This window comes from Etheostoma spectabile, chromosome 13, assembly GCF_008692095.1.
Source record: "Etheostoma spectabile isolate EspeVRDwgs_2016 chromosome 13, UIUC_Espe_1.0, whole genome shotgun sequence".
In the NCBI taxonomy this organism is placed as follows: Eukaryota; Metazoa; Chordata; class Actinopteri; order Perciformes; family Percidae; genus Etheostoma; species Etheostoma spectabile.
In genome coordinates this window covers 5,522,040-5,536,175 of record NC_045745.1, presented here as the reverse complement: position 1 = coordinate 5,536,175, position 14,136 = coordinate 5,522,040, and the positions used below count along the sequence as shown (strand labels likewise).

Genomic DNA, 14,136 nt, shown 5'->3' with positions numbered 1-14,136 from the left:
CTCCCGTTCTCTACACCCTGCATTGGCTCCCGGTGCGTTTTAGAATAGACTTTAAGATTTTATTGTTTGTTTTTAAGGCTTTAAATGGTCCCGCCCCAGAGTATTGGTCTGAAATTGTAATTTTGCAGGAGCACAACCGGTCATTGCGGTCTTCATATCAGTTGGTTTTAGAAGTCCCAAGGTCCAGGTATAAACGGTGGAGGGATCAGGCTTTTGCAGTTGCTACCCCGAGACTCTGGAACAAGTTACCCCCCCTGATATTTGCACTGTTACAGATGTTGCTCTTTTTAGGTCCAAACTCAAAACCTATCTGTTTAGTCTGGCTTTTTATACGTAGCAGTGGTGTGACAAGTTCATTCTTTTGTTTCTTTGTAACCTTTTTTGATTTGACTGTTTTTATGTTCACTCTTTCTATTGTATGATATGATCTTACTCATTCTGTAAAGCACTTTGGATACCTGTTGGTGGCTGTAAAGTGCTTTATAAATACATTTTTGATTGATTGACTGTAAAGTTAGTGTGCCAAATAACTGAGAAATTGTACATCTCTAGAAAGCACTCATAGAGAAAACCTCTGCCAATGATTGCCAACAAACAAATAATAAAACATGTTTTGAAGTTAAAACGTCTTCTTCTCAATCTAGGTCTGCACCAAAAACTACCATGAGATACAGATTCTCAGAGAATTAATTCCCCAATCCAGTTAATGTATTATTGTGCATTTCAAATTAAATCAGACTCATGACCACTGAGCTACGGCCATATAAATTGCAGCTAATATTCTATGGAATATTAGAAAATGAATGACTTTTTGGTGTCTAAAAATGTTGCATACAAATTTGATGAAATGTGGTGACAAAAGTTTCTCAAAGTGACAGAAAATGTGTGAAGGGGGCAAATATTGCATGTGTGTTGTAATCTAGATTTCTTGAATCTAGGAAGGAGAGAATTTTTCTTTTATGCCTACCTGTTCAGAAGTTAGAGTAAAACATAAGGTTCTTTTAAATGGCAACATACCAGCATTATCTACCAAAAGTGAATTAGTTCATCCTAGACTTCTTGTGTAACATTTAGCTACATTTTATAGAAGTGTTTGAGATGTCATGGTAACCAACAATTGCAAATGGGACCAAAATCAGAACCTCTAAGGCAGTGCAAACCCCAAAGGGTTTCATCTATCACATCAGAGTGACTGTCACACTTTCACTCTCAGCATTTTGCCTGAAACCACCACCAGCCGGCCTTTCACATTATTTCTGATTTGGGGCATAATCAGTATAATTTATTATTGGTTGTGGTTCAGTATGTAATGATTATTTGACCCATAATGCAAGTTGAAATCTTGCTGTAAAGTTAGAAGTTGCAAAGTGCAATATATATCTGGAGATTATCCAGTGAATGCGTGAGTATGAGTTGGCTTTGGACTATTAGGGTGGTGTGCGGTTTCAGCAACATGCTGCTAATATTCACCCCCAAAACAAGGCCACCTAAGACAAGACTTATCTTGTTGTCCCAGTAGTCTACAGAGAAGCCCGTCACCTAAGCCTAGTAAATGTACTCTAGGCACTATGATATGAGCCAGTGCCCACTGACTTTGTTTTTTTGCATTTGTTTTTATTTCTAGAGCTGAACAAAAACCCAGTGGAAGGATTCTCAGCAGGCCTTATCGAGGACAACGATCTCTACAGATGGGAGGTCCTCATCATCGGGCCTCCAGACACACTGTAGTAAGTCTATCACAAGCTTCTTTTACACAGCTTGTTCAGGATGGGAAAAAGCAGCTTTCTGATTAGCCAAAGTCACTAATAACTTACAGAAAAATTGCGCACAATAGTCTACCTTCTGTTCCACTCACTCTCTCCCTTAATCACAAATGAGTGGGTGCCGCAGCGCCAACACCATGTATGTCCTCTCTACTGAAAATGCTGCTGCTGTAATGCATAAAGTTGTCGGTTAGTGGGTCCGGTCTGGTTCATGTGGTTGAATAACGGTGCAGATGGGCTCACAGGTACTAGATGGCGACGCTGTTGTGTTACACGCATAGAACACGTCTCACCTCTTTTGCTCCTGGAATGCCGGCGTGCTATGTGAATTCACACACCGGGGCAGCGTTATGCAGCCTTTGCTTGATTCTGTGTGAATAAACAGAGCCGGCAGAATGGCAGACCTTCATTGCGGCGCTATTGTGGAATCTTTCTGTGAAAGGGTCCTATACACAGTATATAGTAGGAGGAGAGATGTATTCTTATGTTCTTAATGCCTCTATTGCTTTGGATGTTTTGAAACTTGCACAAAGTTCACCTATTATATTAATTTTTGTCTTTGGTCTTTTTTTTTTGTTCACAGTGAAGGTGGTGTGTTTAAAGCTCATCTGACATTTCCCAAAGACTACCCTCTCAGGCCACCTAAAATGAAATTTATCACAGATATTTGGCACCCTAATGGTAGGTACATGTGTAGCTCACTGTGAAAAATAGTAAGACCTGTTTGAGGAAGTGGAGGTTACATCTCTCTCAAAGATATAAATATATTCTTGTGTTCCATTTTAGAAATCTTGAGGATTTTGCCTTTTGCGATGTGTTAATAACAAGAAATATTCCCACACGATGACTTAAATGAGAGTTTAACGGGATAGCGTTAGTTCATAATCTTCAGCTTTCTTTACAGTAACAGTCGGGGGAAACCTTTTCTGCACCAACGTCAGTAAGAGTCTACCAGAGTCACTTCAAACAGTTGTTAAAACAGATACTTATTAGATATTATTACTGAAATGAGTAGCGCAAGGTTGGATATAAATTATATTTTAGTCACTATTATTAAAAAGTAATGTTACAGCTTTTGTTAAAGTGTGTTTACTAAATGCATTTGACCGTTATTAATGAAGCATCAGCATCAACCGCTCTATGAAAAAGAGAGTGCACCCTTTGCGTTTTTGCACATGTTGAATTTAAAATAAAATTTTCTTTTTGTGTTATAATGCGATGCTAATGATTTTTTTTTTTTATTCTTTTTTTTAAGCTTTATAAAGTTAATGCAATTCAAATAAATTACGTCATGCAGAAAAGGACGAGACTGATGGCCTGGAGTGGCCATGTAAAAATGTAGATGCCCTTCCAGTGCCTTAGTGGTAGCTGTTCACTCCCTGTTGCAGAGCTTTTGAACAGAACTTGATTAGCTTTGCGAGGAAGAATGGGAAGGAATTGGACTGTTGAGGTGGGCTGATAGATCTTTCCACATACTGTAGACTCACGGCTGTAACTGCTACCAAAGGTGCCGCTGCTGAAGATTGACTCAAAGTGAAGGCAGATATTTTTCATAGGCATTGTCTATAAACAGTATCATTATTCAGTTTGTTAGCTGATTGGCTAAATGTCATATAAATAAATGCTTATTAAACACGTAAACATCATTATAACAAGGCTTTTTCTGCTTAATAAATTATATTGTACATGTTGTGTTTTTCCTTCCAGTTGACAAGAATGGAGATGTATGTATTTCTATTTTGCACGAGCCTGGGGAGGACAAGTACGGCTATGAGAAACCTGAAGAGCGCTGGCTGCCTATCCACACAGTGGAAACCATCATGATTAGTGTTATCTCGATGCTGGCAGACCCAAATGGGGACTCCCCAGCCAATGTGGATGCTGCAGTAAGTGTCTTTGTTGATTAGAAATTGTATCTGAATCAAACAAATGTGCTTTTCTATTCAAAACAAAATATATCTAATGGTCATTTCATCCTTTTCAAAACACAACATTCTGTCACATCCAAGAATTGGCTCATTTATGTTTTAGATGGCATTAAATAGTCATGAATGAAAATACGTAAGTAATAAATATATAGGAAATTATGATGAAATTGAAAAAGGGAGATATGAAAATGAATCCACTCAATTGTCTTTGCCTTTTTTTTATCTGCAGAAAGAGTGGAGGGAGGACAGACACGGAGCATTCAAAAGGAAAGTTGCCCGTTGTGTACGAAAAAGCCAAGAGACTGCGTTTGAGTGATATTTAGCAAGGATCTAGCTTCATGTTTTCAGGGCAAGTATTCTTGACTTTAACCCTTTTAAACCCTTTGGTTCACCAATCACTAACTTCAGCTGTTCAAAGATGGCTACCTGTTGCATCCGGTACATTTTGTCACTCCCCAATGTGAGTCGAGTGCAGATTTGAGTTGCGCATGCGTCACTTTGCGACAAGTAGCACACAAGATGCTAACGAGACACTTCTGTAATGTCAACCCAGTAAAAATAGACGTACTTAACCAAGTTGGTTCACTGCTAGCTCCAAGTTAGCATGTTTGTGGTGTAGTGCTGTTGAATTGTATTGCGTCATATAGAGTGATGACTCTGTTGTTTAGCCTACCTTGATATATATAAATAGGATGGACAAAAAAACAAAAACAACTTTCTGTATAACACAATAAAGTTGGACAGCATCAAAACATACAGGCTCCAAAAGAACGATAGAGTTGAATCAACAGCTGTCTTAAACAAAATAAAACTTACCGTTTTATTCAATTTGAATGCAGTCCTGCAATCAGTCTTCTAAAGGTACCATTGATGAGCAGGACTGCTATGTACTGCACTGGATTTAGCTAGGTGTGCCTATGGCTGGATACCAATTTACGATACTTTTAGCCAATAAGCATGCAGCATGCTCTTACCAAGATTTAATAACACTTGTGATTGGCTGCTAATGTTATACGTTGTATAAGTATGTTTGTAAAGAGCCTGGAAAAAAAAGATATGTACAGTGATGTAATTCATTTTTGTTAAAATGGATTTTATAAAATTTGGACTCGAAAAAAAGGATCGTTCAGGAACAGCTAGCGAAGTCAAGGTATGGAAATTTTTTTAAATGTACCCAACCTTAGGTCTGCCAAATAAACCCAATTTAATTGTTCCCATGTTATTGAATTGTTGCCCGTAGAGATTTATTACCAGTGTTTTAAACTTAAATTTCCCCCTTATGGCTCTCTTGCACTATAAACTAGCATTACACTTACAATAAGTTGAGTTACCACTTGTTTTGCACGGTTTTTAAGATTTTAAGATAATTGTAAAAGGCTGATGGGTGTTGCTGTGTTGTCTTCTATGGCTGTTAATGGACCAATGGACCAATTTTAACACTACTACGACCACATACAAACCAATCCTTGATGCTTCTGTTTGTTTTATGTTATGTTATGTCAAGTAAGTTAGGTGATATTTACTTGATTGTGGCATTAGAAACTAATTTTGTGAAGGTATTACTGGCCAGTCTTGTATCTGTTAAAGTAGTCGTCTTACGCCGTGGTCTAGGTGCTATACAAAAATTTTGTTTTGGTTATTTTTTTGTGTTCTTTCCCACAGGTCTCCAATTGAAAATCAACATGGCACTGTTTCCTGCACTCTTCCACCCTGTCGCCAGGCTAGTCCTCCTTTTGTTTTGGCGCAAACAGACTGGCTACTGTAGGCTGCAATAGAACAGAACAGTGACTACCAAGGCTGACAGAAAAACAACCGCCAAGCAAGTGCCAACTCAAAACAACAACAACAAAACCCAGAAGATGATAAAACATTTTTCAAGTCTATGAACTGCTTCAACATTCAGGAAGATATTGTAAAGACATGTATATAGCACAGACTAAACCGGATAATATATAAACTCCCCTTCCATCCATCAATACACTTAGACCAAATGAATAGTGCTGGTTGAAATAGTCTGTCCATATTTCCTCTCTCAGCTCCAGCATGCATTCATTCTCTTTAGATAGTTTGAACAGGTCTTAATATAAAGAGAATTGGGATGCTGTTGGAGGAAAGTCACCCGTGAAGAGCTTGATTGGTTCAAGCTGATGAATGACGTGACTGATGGAGGGAATACTGCCATATTAGAATACACAGCAGCTTTAACACACCCAGAACTCCACTTCAGATGTGTACCTGTATGAGTTTTTGTTTGTTTTTTAATCCGTTCTAAGTCTTAACCATCCGGCTCAGTCCACTGAAGAAAGGCAACATACCCCTTCATATGTGTGCATGCTCAATTTTGTTAATCTTTTTTCAAAAGTGCCTCCTAATAAAATGCTTGGCCACTTCACCCTGCATTGAACAAGTGTTAAAAAATGTGGAACTAAGAGAGAAATTGTGTACCACCTATGTATTTAATAGCCAGTACACAGGGAATCTGTCTAATTAGCGTATTACAACAATTTGGTGTAGCAATAATGCCCCTTGTATGAAGTGTACACATGTTAATTTTTCATATCCTGATACAATTTGAGGTCCTCTTCTCCGATAATCTGTTATTTTAGCAGCCTCTCTTTTCCTTGTCTTTGTTGTCTTTAGTAGGAATTGCTATGCATGCTTTATTGAATTCTTTTTGTTTTTTGCTGAATGTTTCTGGGATTTCGTTTGCGATTGTTTGAGTGTTTGTGTGTACTGTATGGGTGCCCATTTAGTTTTGTCGTTTTCCCCTTGATCCACAATCTCACAAATTATTCTGCTCACTGACCTATGGCAGTTTGGCCTAATGTACAAAGACAAAAATACTGATGTATATTTTTCATGTTATGAAACCTGTCACCTGTAGTAAGTTCTTCTAAAATATGACTTTTTTTTCAATATTTACGTGCGTATTTAATTCAGGTGTGTTTTGGATACAACCTTAATTACATATTGCTCACGGTAGATGACAACAGAAGCTTTTCATGTAGGCAACGTGGTTTATTATAGTTTAAACTTTACCGCCATCTGTTTTTTCAGCAAGAGCACTCTTCAAATCATATATTTAGATTATATTACAATATTCTTTACATAGAGTTTATCGTTGTTTTAGGGTAGTGTTTCCTAAACTTTTTACAGTCCCAAACCTCTTCAGACTCTAAACCTTCAGCCCCCCCACATACTCCCTACTTCACTTTGTCCCCATTTAGGAACCAACGATCTAGAGGATTTTGTCTGCTTTGCTAATCCACTGTTTTAATAATAATGTATACTTTATTAATCCTGCAATGGGAAATTACAATTCACACTGTTCTTATTACACTAAGGCCTGAATTACACACACACACATGCTCAGTACTTATACATATGTTTTTTTTTTCAGTCCCTAAATGAACCCAGTGTCCAGCTGATGGCATTTGAATTGTGTTCCAAACTGACTCCCATATTATCTTGCTTTTTATTTACCATCTGCTCAAGTAACTTATATTTAATGTTCCAGTAGGAAAGTGAGCTTCAACCATTACATAGGTGAAACACAACTTAACATAACTTATTTCCACCGTACAGCAATTTGATAAACAACGGGTATCTTCACTGATTTCGGAGATAGAATCTCAGTGAAAATGTGATTAGCAGAGAAAACAATAGTTTTCATATATAAATGTATTATTTAGAAAATAGTACAGCATTGTTTATTGTCTATCTACTCTATTCTTAAAATTTGCATCTAGACTATTTTTATTTTTATTTATTTATTTGATTAGGACAATGCACATTAATGAACATTTCTGTAAATGCACCAGTGTTAGCCAATTGGCTAGTTTTCAACTGTAGTCCTACCTAGGATGCATGTCTTTTATGAAGGCTATTAACCTGATCATCTGTTACCTCTGTCGAGTTTCATTAGCTACATTAGTGAACTTCACCTTGGAGGTAGTAGTTTAGCAGGAGCACCTGAAGGCAACACGTTTGACAACCATTGACCAGTTTCAACGCACGTACTGTTTTGTACAGTCTATGCACCCATACTGTACTGCTGTGGGTCAGAAACCCCTTAACTTTAGGTTCTCGTCAGTGGAGACCATCCTCCATAATCTCACGCTCACAATAACATTCTGAGAGACTGAATGAGTTGGAACCTTACACGGTTACAGTCACTGGTTGGCACTTCGGAATCTTGTCTTGTAAGTGACAGAGAAAATACCAACTTTTAGCCTGTAGTATAGAAAATAATAATCATAATGTCAATTAAACCAGGTGTATAAAAGTAGCAACTCAAATACTATTCCGTGTAAAAAGAACATAAAGCGTCATGTGATAATGTATCAATTAACGTGTTTTGAGCACCACTTGAACGCAGCACCACTGCCTACTAGCTACACTCTTCGTCATATCGCGATAGAGACCATCAGGCCACGGAGCTAACGCTGAGCAACATGGCGGAAGGTATGCGAATGTTATTTATTTATTTTATTTTTTTCCTTTACTATTCGGTACACTCCTTGCTATCGTATGCTTGTCGAACTGTCAGCCTGAATCAACCAGCTAGGGTCTTGGTGTTCAAGCCGTGCCTTGCCAGCGGTTGAGAGTATGAAGCGGTGCCAGCAGTGAAGCAGCTCTGTCGCTAGCTCCGGTTGAGGTTGCTAGCTGAAATGTAACCCATAGCTAGCTAGCCGAACCGGACAAGAGATGTTGGAGGGTTGGACTGTGGGGAAGAATTCTTGTTCAGGCAGATTGCTGGTTTGCTACGTACAAAAAAACCCTAATGTTAACTTACAGAATTGGCAGGCAATGCTGGTTTTACGGTTTAGCTAACGTTAAGTATCAACGTCATGGACCACATCAAACATTATCTAGCTATACCGTTAATTTCGTTTACAGTTAACGGTCGCTGTTATATTCATTGGAGATAGTTTTTTTCTTTTCTTTTTTGTAACATCATTTGATACGGGACTGGAGACTTCCCAGGACATGGTAGCTGTCATTCCCTGTGAGGTGTTATCTGCCCCACCTGGTAGAATTGCCATGGCTAAGGGCACCGCCTATATTTGGCTTGGGCAGAAGGGAATGCCTGCTGGGTGCTCTCCTTAAAGGAAATCTACTTACCAACTTCAATCCAGAGAACAGACACTCCAATCTGGGCTGGTACTGTTGTGTATGGAGCTGCTCCATTGCTTCTGAACAGAAAGCATCTTTTTGGTTTAATCAAAAAGAAAATCATGACAATCATGTTTACTGATTGTCTGAGCCTTCATTTACATGAAAAAAGAGACGACCTATATTTTCCTTTTTCTTTTTCTAATTCCCCCCTGCAATGCCTGTATTCTGTTGTGAGTGGCGTAGTTTTATGGGATTCCCATTGTGTTTTGTATTTACAACAGCCTTACAAAGTCTGGAAGAGTCAAGATCATGTTCTCAAGTCCTGACAAAATGGAGCACCTTTCATACACACTGTTTGTTTAGGGTGCATAATAATTTGTTATATATACACTTGTATTAGGAGGAAATCTGCAGGTACTAAATTGTCTTGCAAATGCATAAATCCTGCAATAGGAAGATGTATTAGAGTATAGTAAAGGAATTTGCCCAGTGGCTGGTCAGTTGGTCCTAAGTTGTTACTCCTCCAACCACCCTTCCTGTGTTGAGCTGATCAGGTGGTTTCTCCCCCCCCCCCCCCCCTTCTGCTCCCCATGACCAGTAGCTGTGCCAGTAACGGTTTACAAGGAAGGACGAAGTAACTTGCCATCTCAGCATTCTTTTCTCACTAAATCTTTACTGGTTTAAAGGAAGGAAATGGGCCTCAGTAAACCTCCGTGAACTCAATGCTGAGACATAAAGTTGTGTTGTAACACGAATATCTGCAGAGAGTGCGTTTCATTTGGAATGACGAGAGAAAGGGTTGTCTGAACAAATAAGGGCCCCTTACGTTGTGCCATAGTTCATTTGTAAGATTTGGGAAATTACATCTTGTATGCCTTTTTTTTTTAAATCTATTTTTATACAGTCTATGGCCTTTTATATTTAAAATCTTCTTTTTCTGTGCAACAAAGGTGACTGGACAAGTGTCACAAGAAATAGGCCAGTATTATGAAAAGGAATGATCAAGTCACAATTCTTAACCCTCAGCGCTGTAGGTGCAACTCTAGTTTACAACTTTTTATGGTATGTCTCTTTTCTGCCATATTGTCACTGCCATAAAAATAATCTTTGAACAACAGATTTTGTAAGAAAAAAAAAATCACTATCTACTGTATAATGGAATCATTGTTTTTTGCAACCCCCCTTTTACCAAAGGTAAGAAGTGCTTCAAAAGGTCCAGTGTTAACCTGTGTTCAGAAATGCGTCTTTCTAATCTCCTTTTTGTGTCCCTGCATCTGGTTTTGTCCTCTGTCTGTCTCCTGTCCCTTGATGTGGGGCAGAGGAGGTGGCCAAGCTGCAGAAGCACCTGGCCCTGCTCCGGCAGGAGTATGTGAAGATGCAGCAGAAGCTGGCGGACACAGAGAGGCGCTGTGCCGTGCTGGCTGCTCAGGCCCCCACCCAGGGCTCCTCCACCCCCGCAGCTGCAGACACCTTCATCAGCCGTCTGCTGGACATCGTGGCCGACCTCTACAAGCAGGAACAGTACAGGTGAGGAGCATGGTGGAAACGGAGGGCTGTGAGTTTTGTTTCAGACTAGGGCTGCTTGATTATGGGGAAAAATCATAATCACAGATTTTTTGGTCAGTATTGAAATCATGATTATTAAACACAATCACTCATTGACTTTTGAACGTATGTTGCATTTATTGAACTCAAAAGACAGTTGAAACAAATCAACAGTGAAAACACCTTGAACTGTTAATATTTTGGGATTTTTGTTATTCCCCTTAAAATAAATGACATAAAAAATATATTCGAATGACGGCTGAGTGAGTTTAGCCTTCTGGAGAGGCGAAAGTACGCACGTCATTCCGAATTCAAGACAAAATAAAAGTTAACTTGCAAAACGTAATGTGCAAAATAATAGTTTTTTTTTTCTCGAGCCAAAATCAAAATTGCGGTTCAAATTATTTGAGACTTTGCTAATCCAGCAGTCCATGTAGTTGTGTGTCAGCTCTGGTGGGAGTTGTGTGACACCACCCGCCTGGGCTGCTACATTGTTGCAGTTGATGCCGGGCTTGTCACATAACATCATGAAAACCTGGGACTGTAGGTCATGTTGTAAGTGCTGCTGAGTGTGTTTGTTAGTTTCAGCATTGTTGCAGACCTAGCATTGTGCGTGTATATGCTTGGTTTCTCAGAGATGAATGTGTTGGTTTTTGCAGTGATCTGAAAGTGAAAGTCGCGGGGGAGAATCTCAGTGCCCATAAGTTTGTGTTGGCTGCTCGCAGTGATGTCTGGAGTCTGGCCAACATGGCCTCCACCTCTGAACTGGACCTATCTGGTGAGCCACCCGGGTGTAGCGTCACCATAATAAAGGAGTATCTTAAGTCATAATTAAAATCCATTTGTTACCTACTCACCCCTGTCAGTCAACATGCTTATGAGTTAATGGGTGATGATGACCGAATATTTATTTTGGAGTTAATCATGCAGACTGTCAAAGTCCAGTATGTGACACAGTTTTGCTCTTGGGCAAATTTAGCCCTCTTGCCTAGTTCCCAGTAAGATAATCAGTAAGGGGTTGAATTCATATAAATCTGAGCATAGAACTGCATGTGAAATGTGAAAATACCTCTAACCAAATGTTTAAAAAAGTATGTGTGTGTATATATATATACATATATGTATATATATATATATATTTTTTTTTTTATGTTTATTAGTTGCCCAAAATGATTGTGTTGAGTCCAGTGTTTGCAGATACTGGCTAAAAGTACATTGTTTTTCATCTTTCAGAAGCACAGTAGGTTAGCAATTGATTACTCTTTGTACATTTCTGACTTGGTGACATGATTGACTTCCAGACTGCAAACCTGAGGTTGCCATGGCGATGCTGCGCTGGGCTTACACTGATGAGTTGGAGCTCACTGAGGACGATGCCTTTCTCATTGACTTGATGAAGGTGGCCAACCGCTTCCAGCTGGAGCTGCTCAGAGAAAGGTTGGCACAAGTCCTAATATACTGCCTTTTAATTCGCAGGCTACAGTTACAACTTTAATTGTCTCTGTTGGCAGCAGTACTGTTGCATAACATATTATAGACCTGTGTGGCTTAACGGCCCAAAAATACATTTGTTTCTCTGCTGGGACAGGTGTGAAAAAGGCGTGATGTCCTCCGTGAATGTCAGGAACTGCATTCGCTTCTACCAAACAGCTGAGGAGCTCAATGCCACCACCCTGATGAACTACTGTGGGGAGATCATAGCCAGCCACTGGGTGAGTTCCTTCAGAAGGGGTTTGGACATGCCAACGCAGGAACTTAGCGGTTGTTTGTGTTCATGCGTTGGCATACATGTGTGGGATGGATGATTTTGTTTTTTTTCAGAGCTTTTGGCACTGAAAACTGTTACCAAACCATGTTAGTTTGCTATCTGCTATAAACTGTCTGGATTATGTGATCATCTACAAATTTAACAGTTTTCATGAGTCCTGAAGAATCAAAATGGGCTTTTTTTTCATAAGTATACCACTTCTGAATCACCTTAACCTGCTCGGTGTGGGGTATTCTCCTCACGTTTGCTCATTTTTGACAGATCAGTGATGCCTCGCCAGTGTGAGGCATCTCATCATTTGCGATACAATAAATGCAGTGAGGCCACAGCTCAGCATCTGTTTTTAAGGTTATCTTCATGACTTTGGTGTAGAAAATGGTCGTTAACTGTCACCATCTTCTGACACCTCAGTCTCAGGCTCTGGTAACTGCTTCTCAAGGACCATTAGAATTATTTTCAGGCTTCTATCTTAAGAAAAGAAGTGACACTTGTTGACTTTTCCATCGTTGGCCGGTTCAGATGTTTGGCACTGACACGTTGTTGTGTTCCATTGCTTGTGTTTTTATCAGGATGATCTGAGAAAAGAAGATTTCAGCACCATGAGTGCCCAACTACTGTACAAGATGATCAAGTCTAAAACAGAGTATCCGCTCCACAAAGCCATCAAAGTCGAGCGAGAAGATGTGGTCTTTCTCTATCTCATCGAGATGGACTCGCAGGTCAGCTCCCCACAGATACCCTATTTAACTGCTCACTAAACAGCAGAACCAGCGGAAAGGTTTCCCGTTATGCTACCAACAGGTTAAATGTTTTGGTTTTGGATGTTGTTATATCTTTTCAGCTCCCTGCCAAGCTGAATGAACTAGACAACAACGGGGACCTGGCGCTAGACCTGGCGCTCGCTCGTAAATTAGAAAGTATTGCCACCACTCTGGTTAACAACAAAGCTGATGTGGACATGGTGGACCAGAGTGGCTGGAGCCTCCTGCATAAGGCCATCCAAAGAGGTGTGTGGGAGTCATCATTACTACACTTTTTGGCACCCTGTGTCTTTCTTGTCAAAGTGGTGTCCAAAAATATGTGTTCATCTTAACATATTTTTACCTACCCTGATACCCCCTTAATCAAATTATTAAATAAACACTTAATCCTTCTCAAGGCTTTTTCTTGTATAGACTTGGTCACAGTGTGAACACTTAGATTTCAGAGATGATTACACAAAAGCAGAAATTCTTTCATCATGACTGTTAAAGTGCTCATATTATGCTTTTTGGCTTTTCCCCTAACCTTACGGTTATAGATATATTTTGTGCATGTTATAGGTTTACCAAGTGAAAAAGCCCAAAGTCCCCCCCACCCCCCAAGGGACTTACCATCTCCAACAGAAAACACTGTTCACAACCTGCTCCAAACAGCTGTGTTGCCTTTACTTCAGAGACCAACGTTATAATGCTCGGCTAGCTGCTAGCATGGCACGCCCTCATACTCTGCTCCTGACTGGCTAGTAGTCCTTAACTAGGTACTGTCAGGGCCTGTACTCTGTTCTGACGGTAGTAGTCCTTACCTAGGTACTGTCAGGGCCCTCGTACTCTCGCTTCTGATGGCTAGTAGTCCTACCTAGGTACTGTCAGGGCCCTAGACTCTGCTTCTGATGGCTAGTAGTCCTACTAGGTACTGTCAGGGCCCTCATACTCTGCTTCTGACTGGCTAGTAGTCCTTACCTAGGTACTGTCAGGGCCTCAACTGTTCTGACTGGCTAGTAGTCTTACTAGGTACTGTCAGGGCTCATACTCTGCTTCTGACTGGTAGTAGTCCTTACCTAGGTACTGTCAGGGCCCTCATACTCTGCTTCTGACTGGTAGTAGTCCTTACCTAGGTACTGTCAGGGCCCTCATACTCTGCTTCTGACTGGCTAGTAGTCCTTGCCTAGCTCCTAGGCAGGTGTGACTCTCAACAAAGATGGATCAGAAGTGTGATGCCTCACTCTGTAGCTAAAACAGAGTGCTCAACACAC

General features: G+C 40.0%; 2 protein-coding genes across 2 annotated transcripts in view; both read left to right on the top strand.

Annotated features, from left to right (window-relative positions):
- ube2g1a (ubiquitin-conjugating enzyme E2G 1a (UBC7 homolog, yeast)) overlaps nt 1–6,609 on the top strand; it is a 9,235-nt gene extending 2,626 nt beyond the window's left edge. Inside the window, exons 2-6 of the mRNA XM_032534504.1 lie at nt 1,625–1,727; nt 2,347–2,444; nt 3,471–3,649; nt 3,921–4,040; nt 5,354–6,609. Of these exons, the coding sequence (XP_032390395.1) occupies nt 1,625–1,727; nt 2,347–2,444; nt 3,471–3,649; nt 3,921–4,007 (467 nt within the window). The 3' untranslated portion in view covers nt 4,008–4,040; nt 5,354–6,609. The remainder of the gene's footprint in view (nt 1–1,624; nt 1,728–2,346; nt 2,445–3,470; nt 3,650–3,920; nt 4,041–5,353) is intronic.
- Nucleotides 6,610–8,072: 1,463 nt separating this feature from the next.
- The window catches only part of ankfy1 (ankyrin repeat and FYVE domain containing 1), a 15,613-nt gene continuing 9,549 nt past the window's right edge, over nt 8,073–14,136 (top strand). Inside the window, exons 1-7 of the mRNA XM_032534498.1 lie at nt 8,073–8,155; nt 10,129–10,336; nt 11,014–11,132; nt 11,656–11,791; nt 11,943–12,066; nt 12,692–12,841; nt 12,964–13,129. Coding sequence (XP_032390389.1) covers nt 8,146–8,155; nt 10,129–10,336; nt 11,014–11,132; nt 11,656–11,791; nt 11,943–12,066; nt 12,692–12,841; nt 12,964–13,129 — 913 coding nt within the window. The 5' untranslated portion in view covers nt 8,073–8,145. The remainder of the gene's footprint in view (nt 8,156–10,128; nt 10,337–11,013; nt 11,133–11,655; nt 11,792–11,942; nt 12,067–12,691; nt 12,842–12,963; nt 13,130–14,136) is intronic.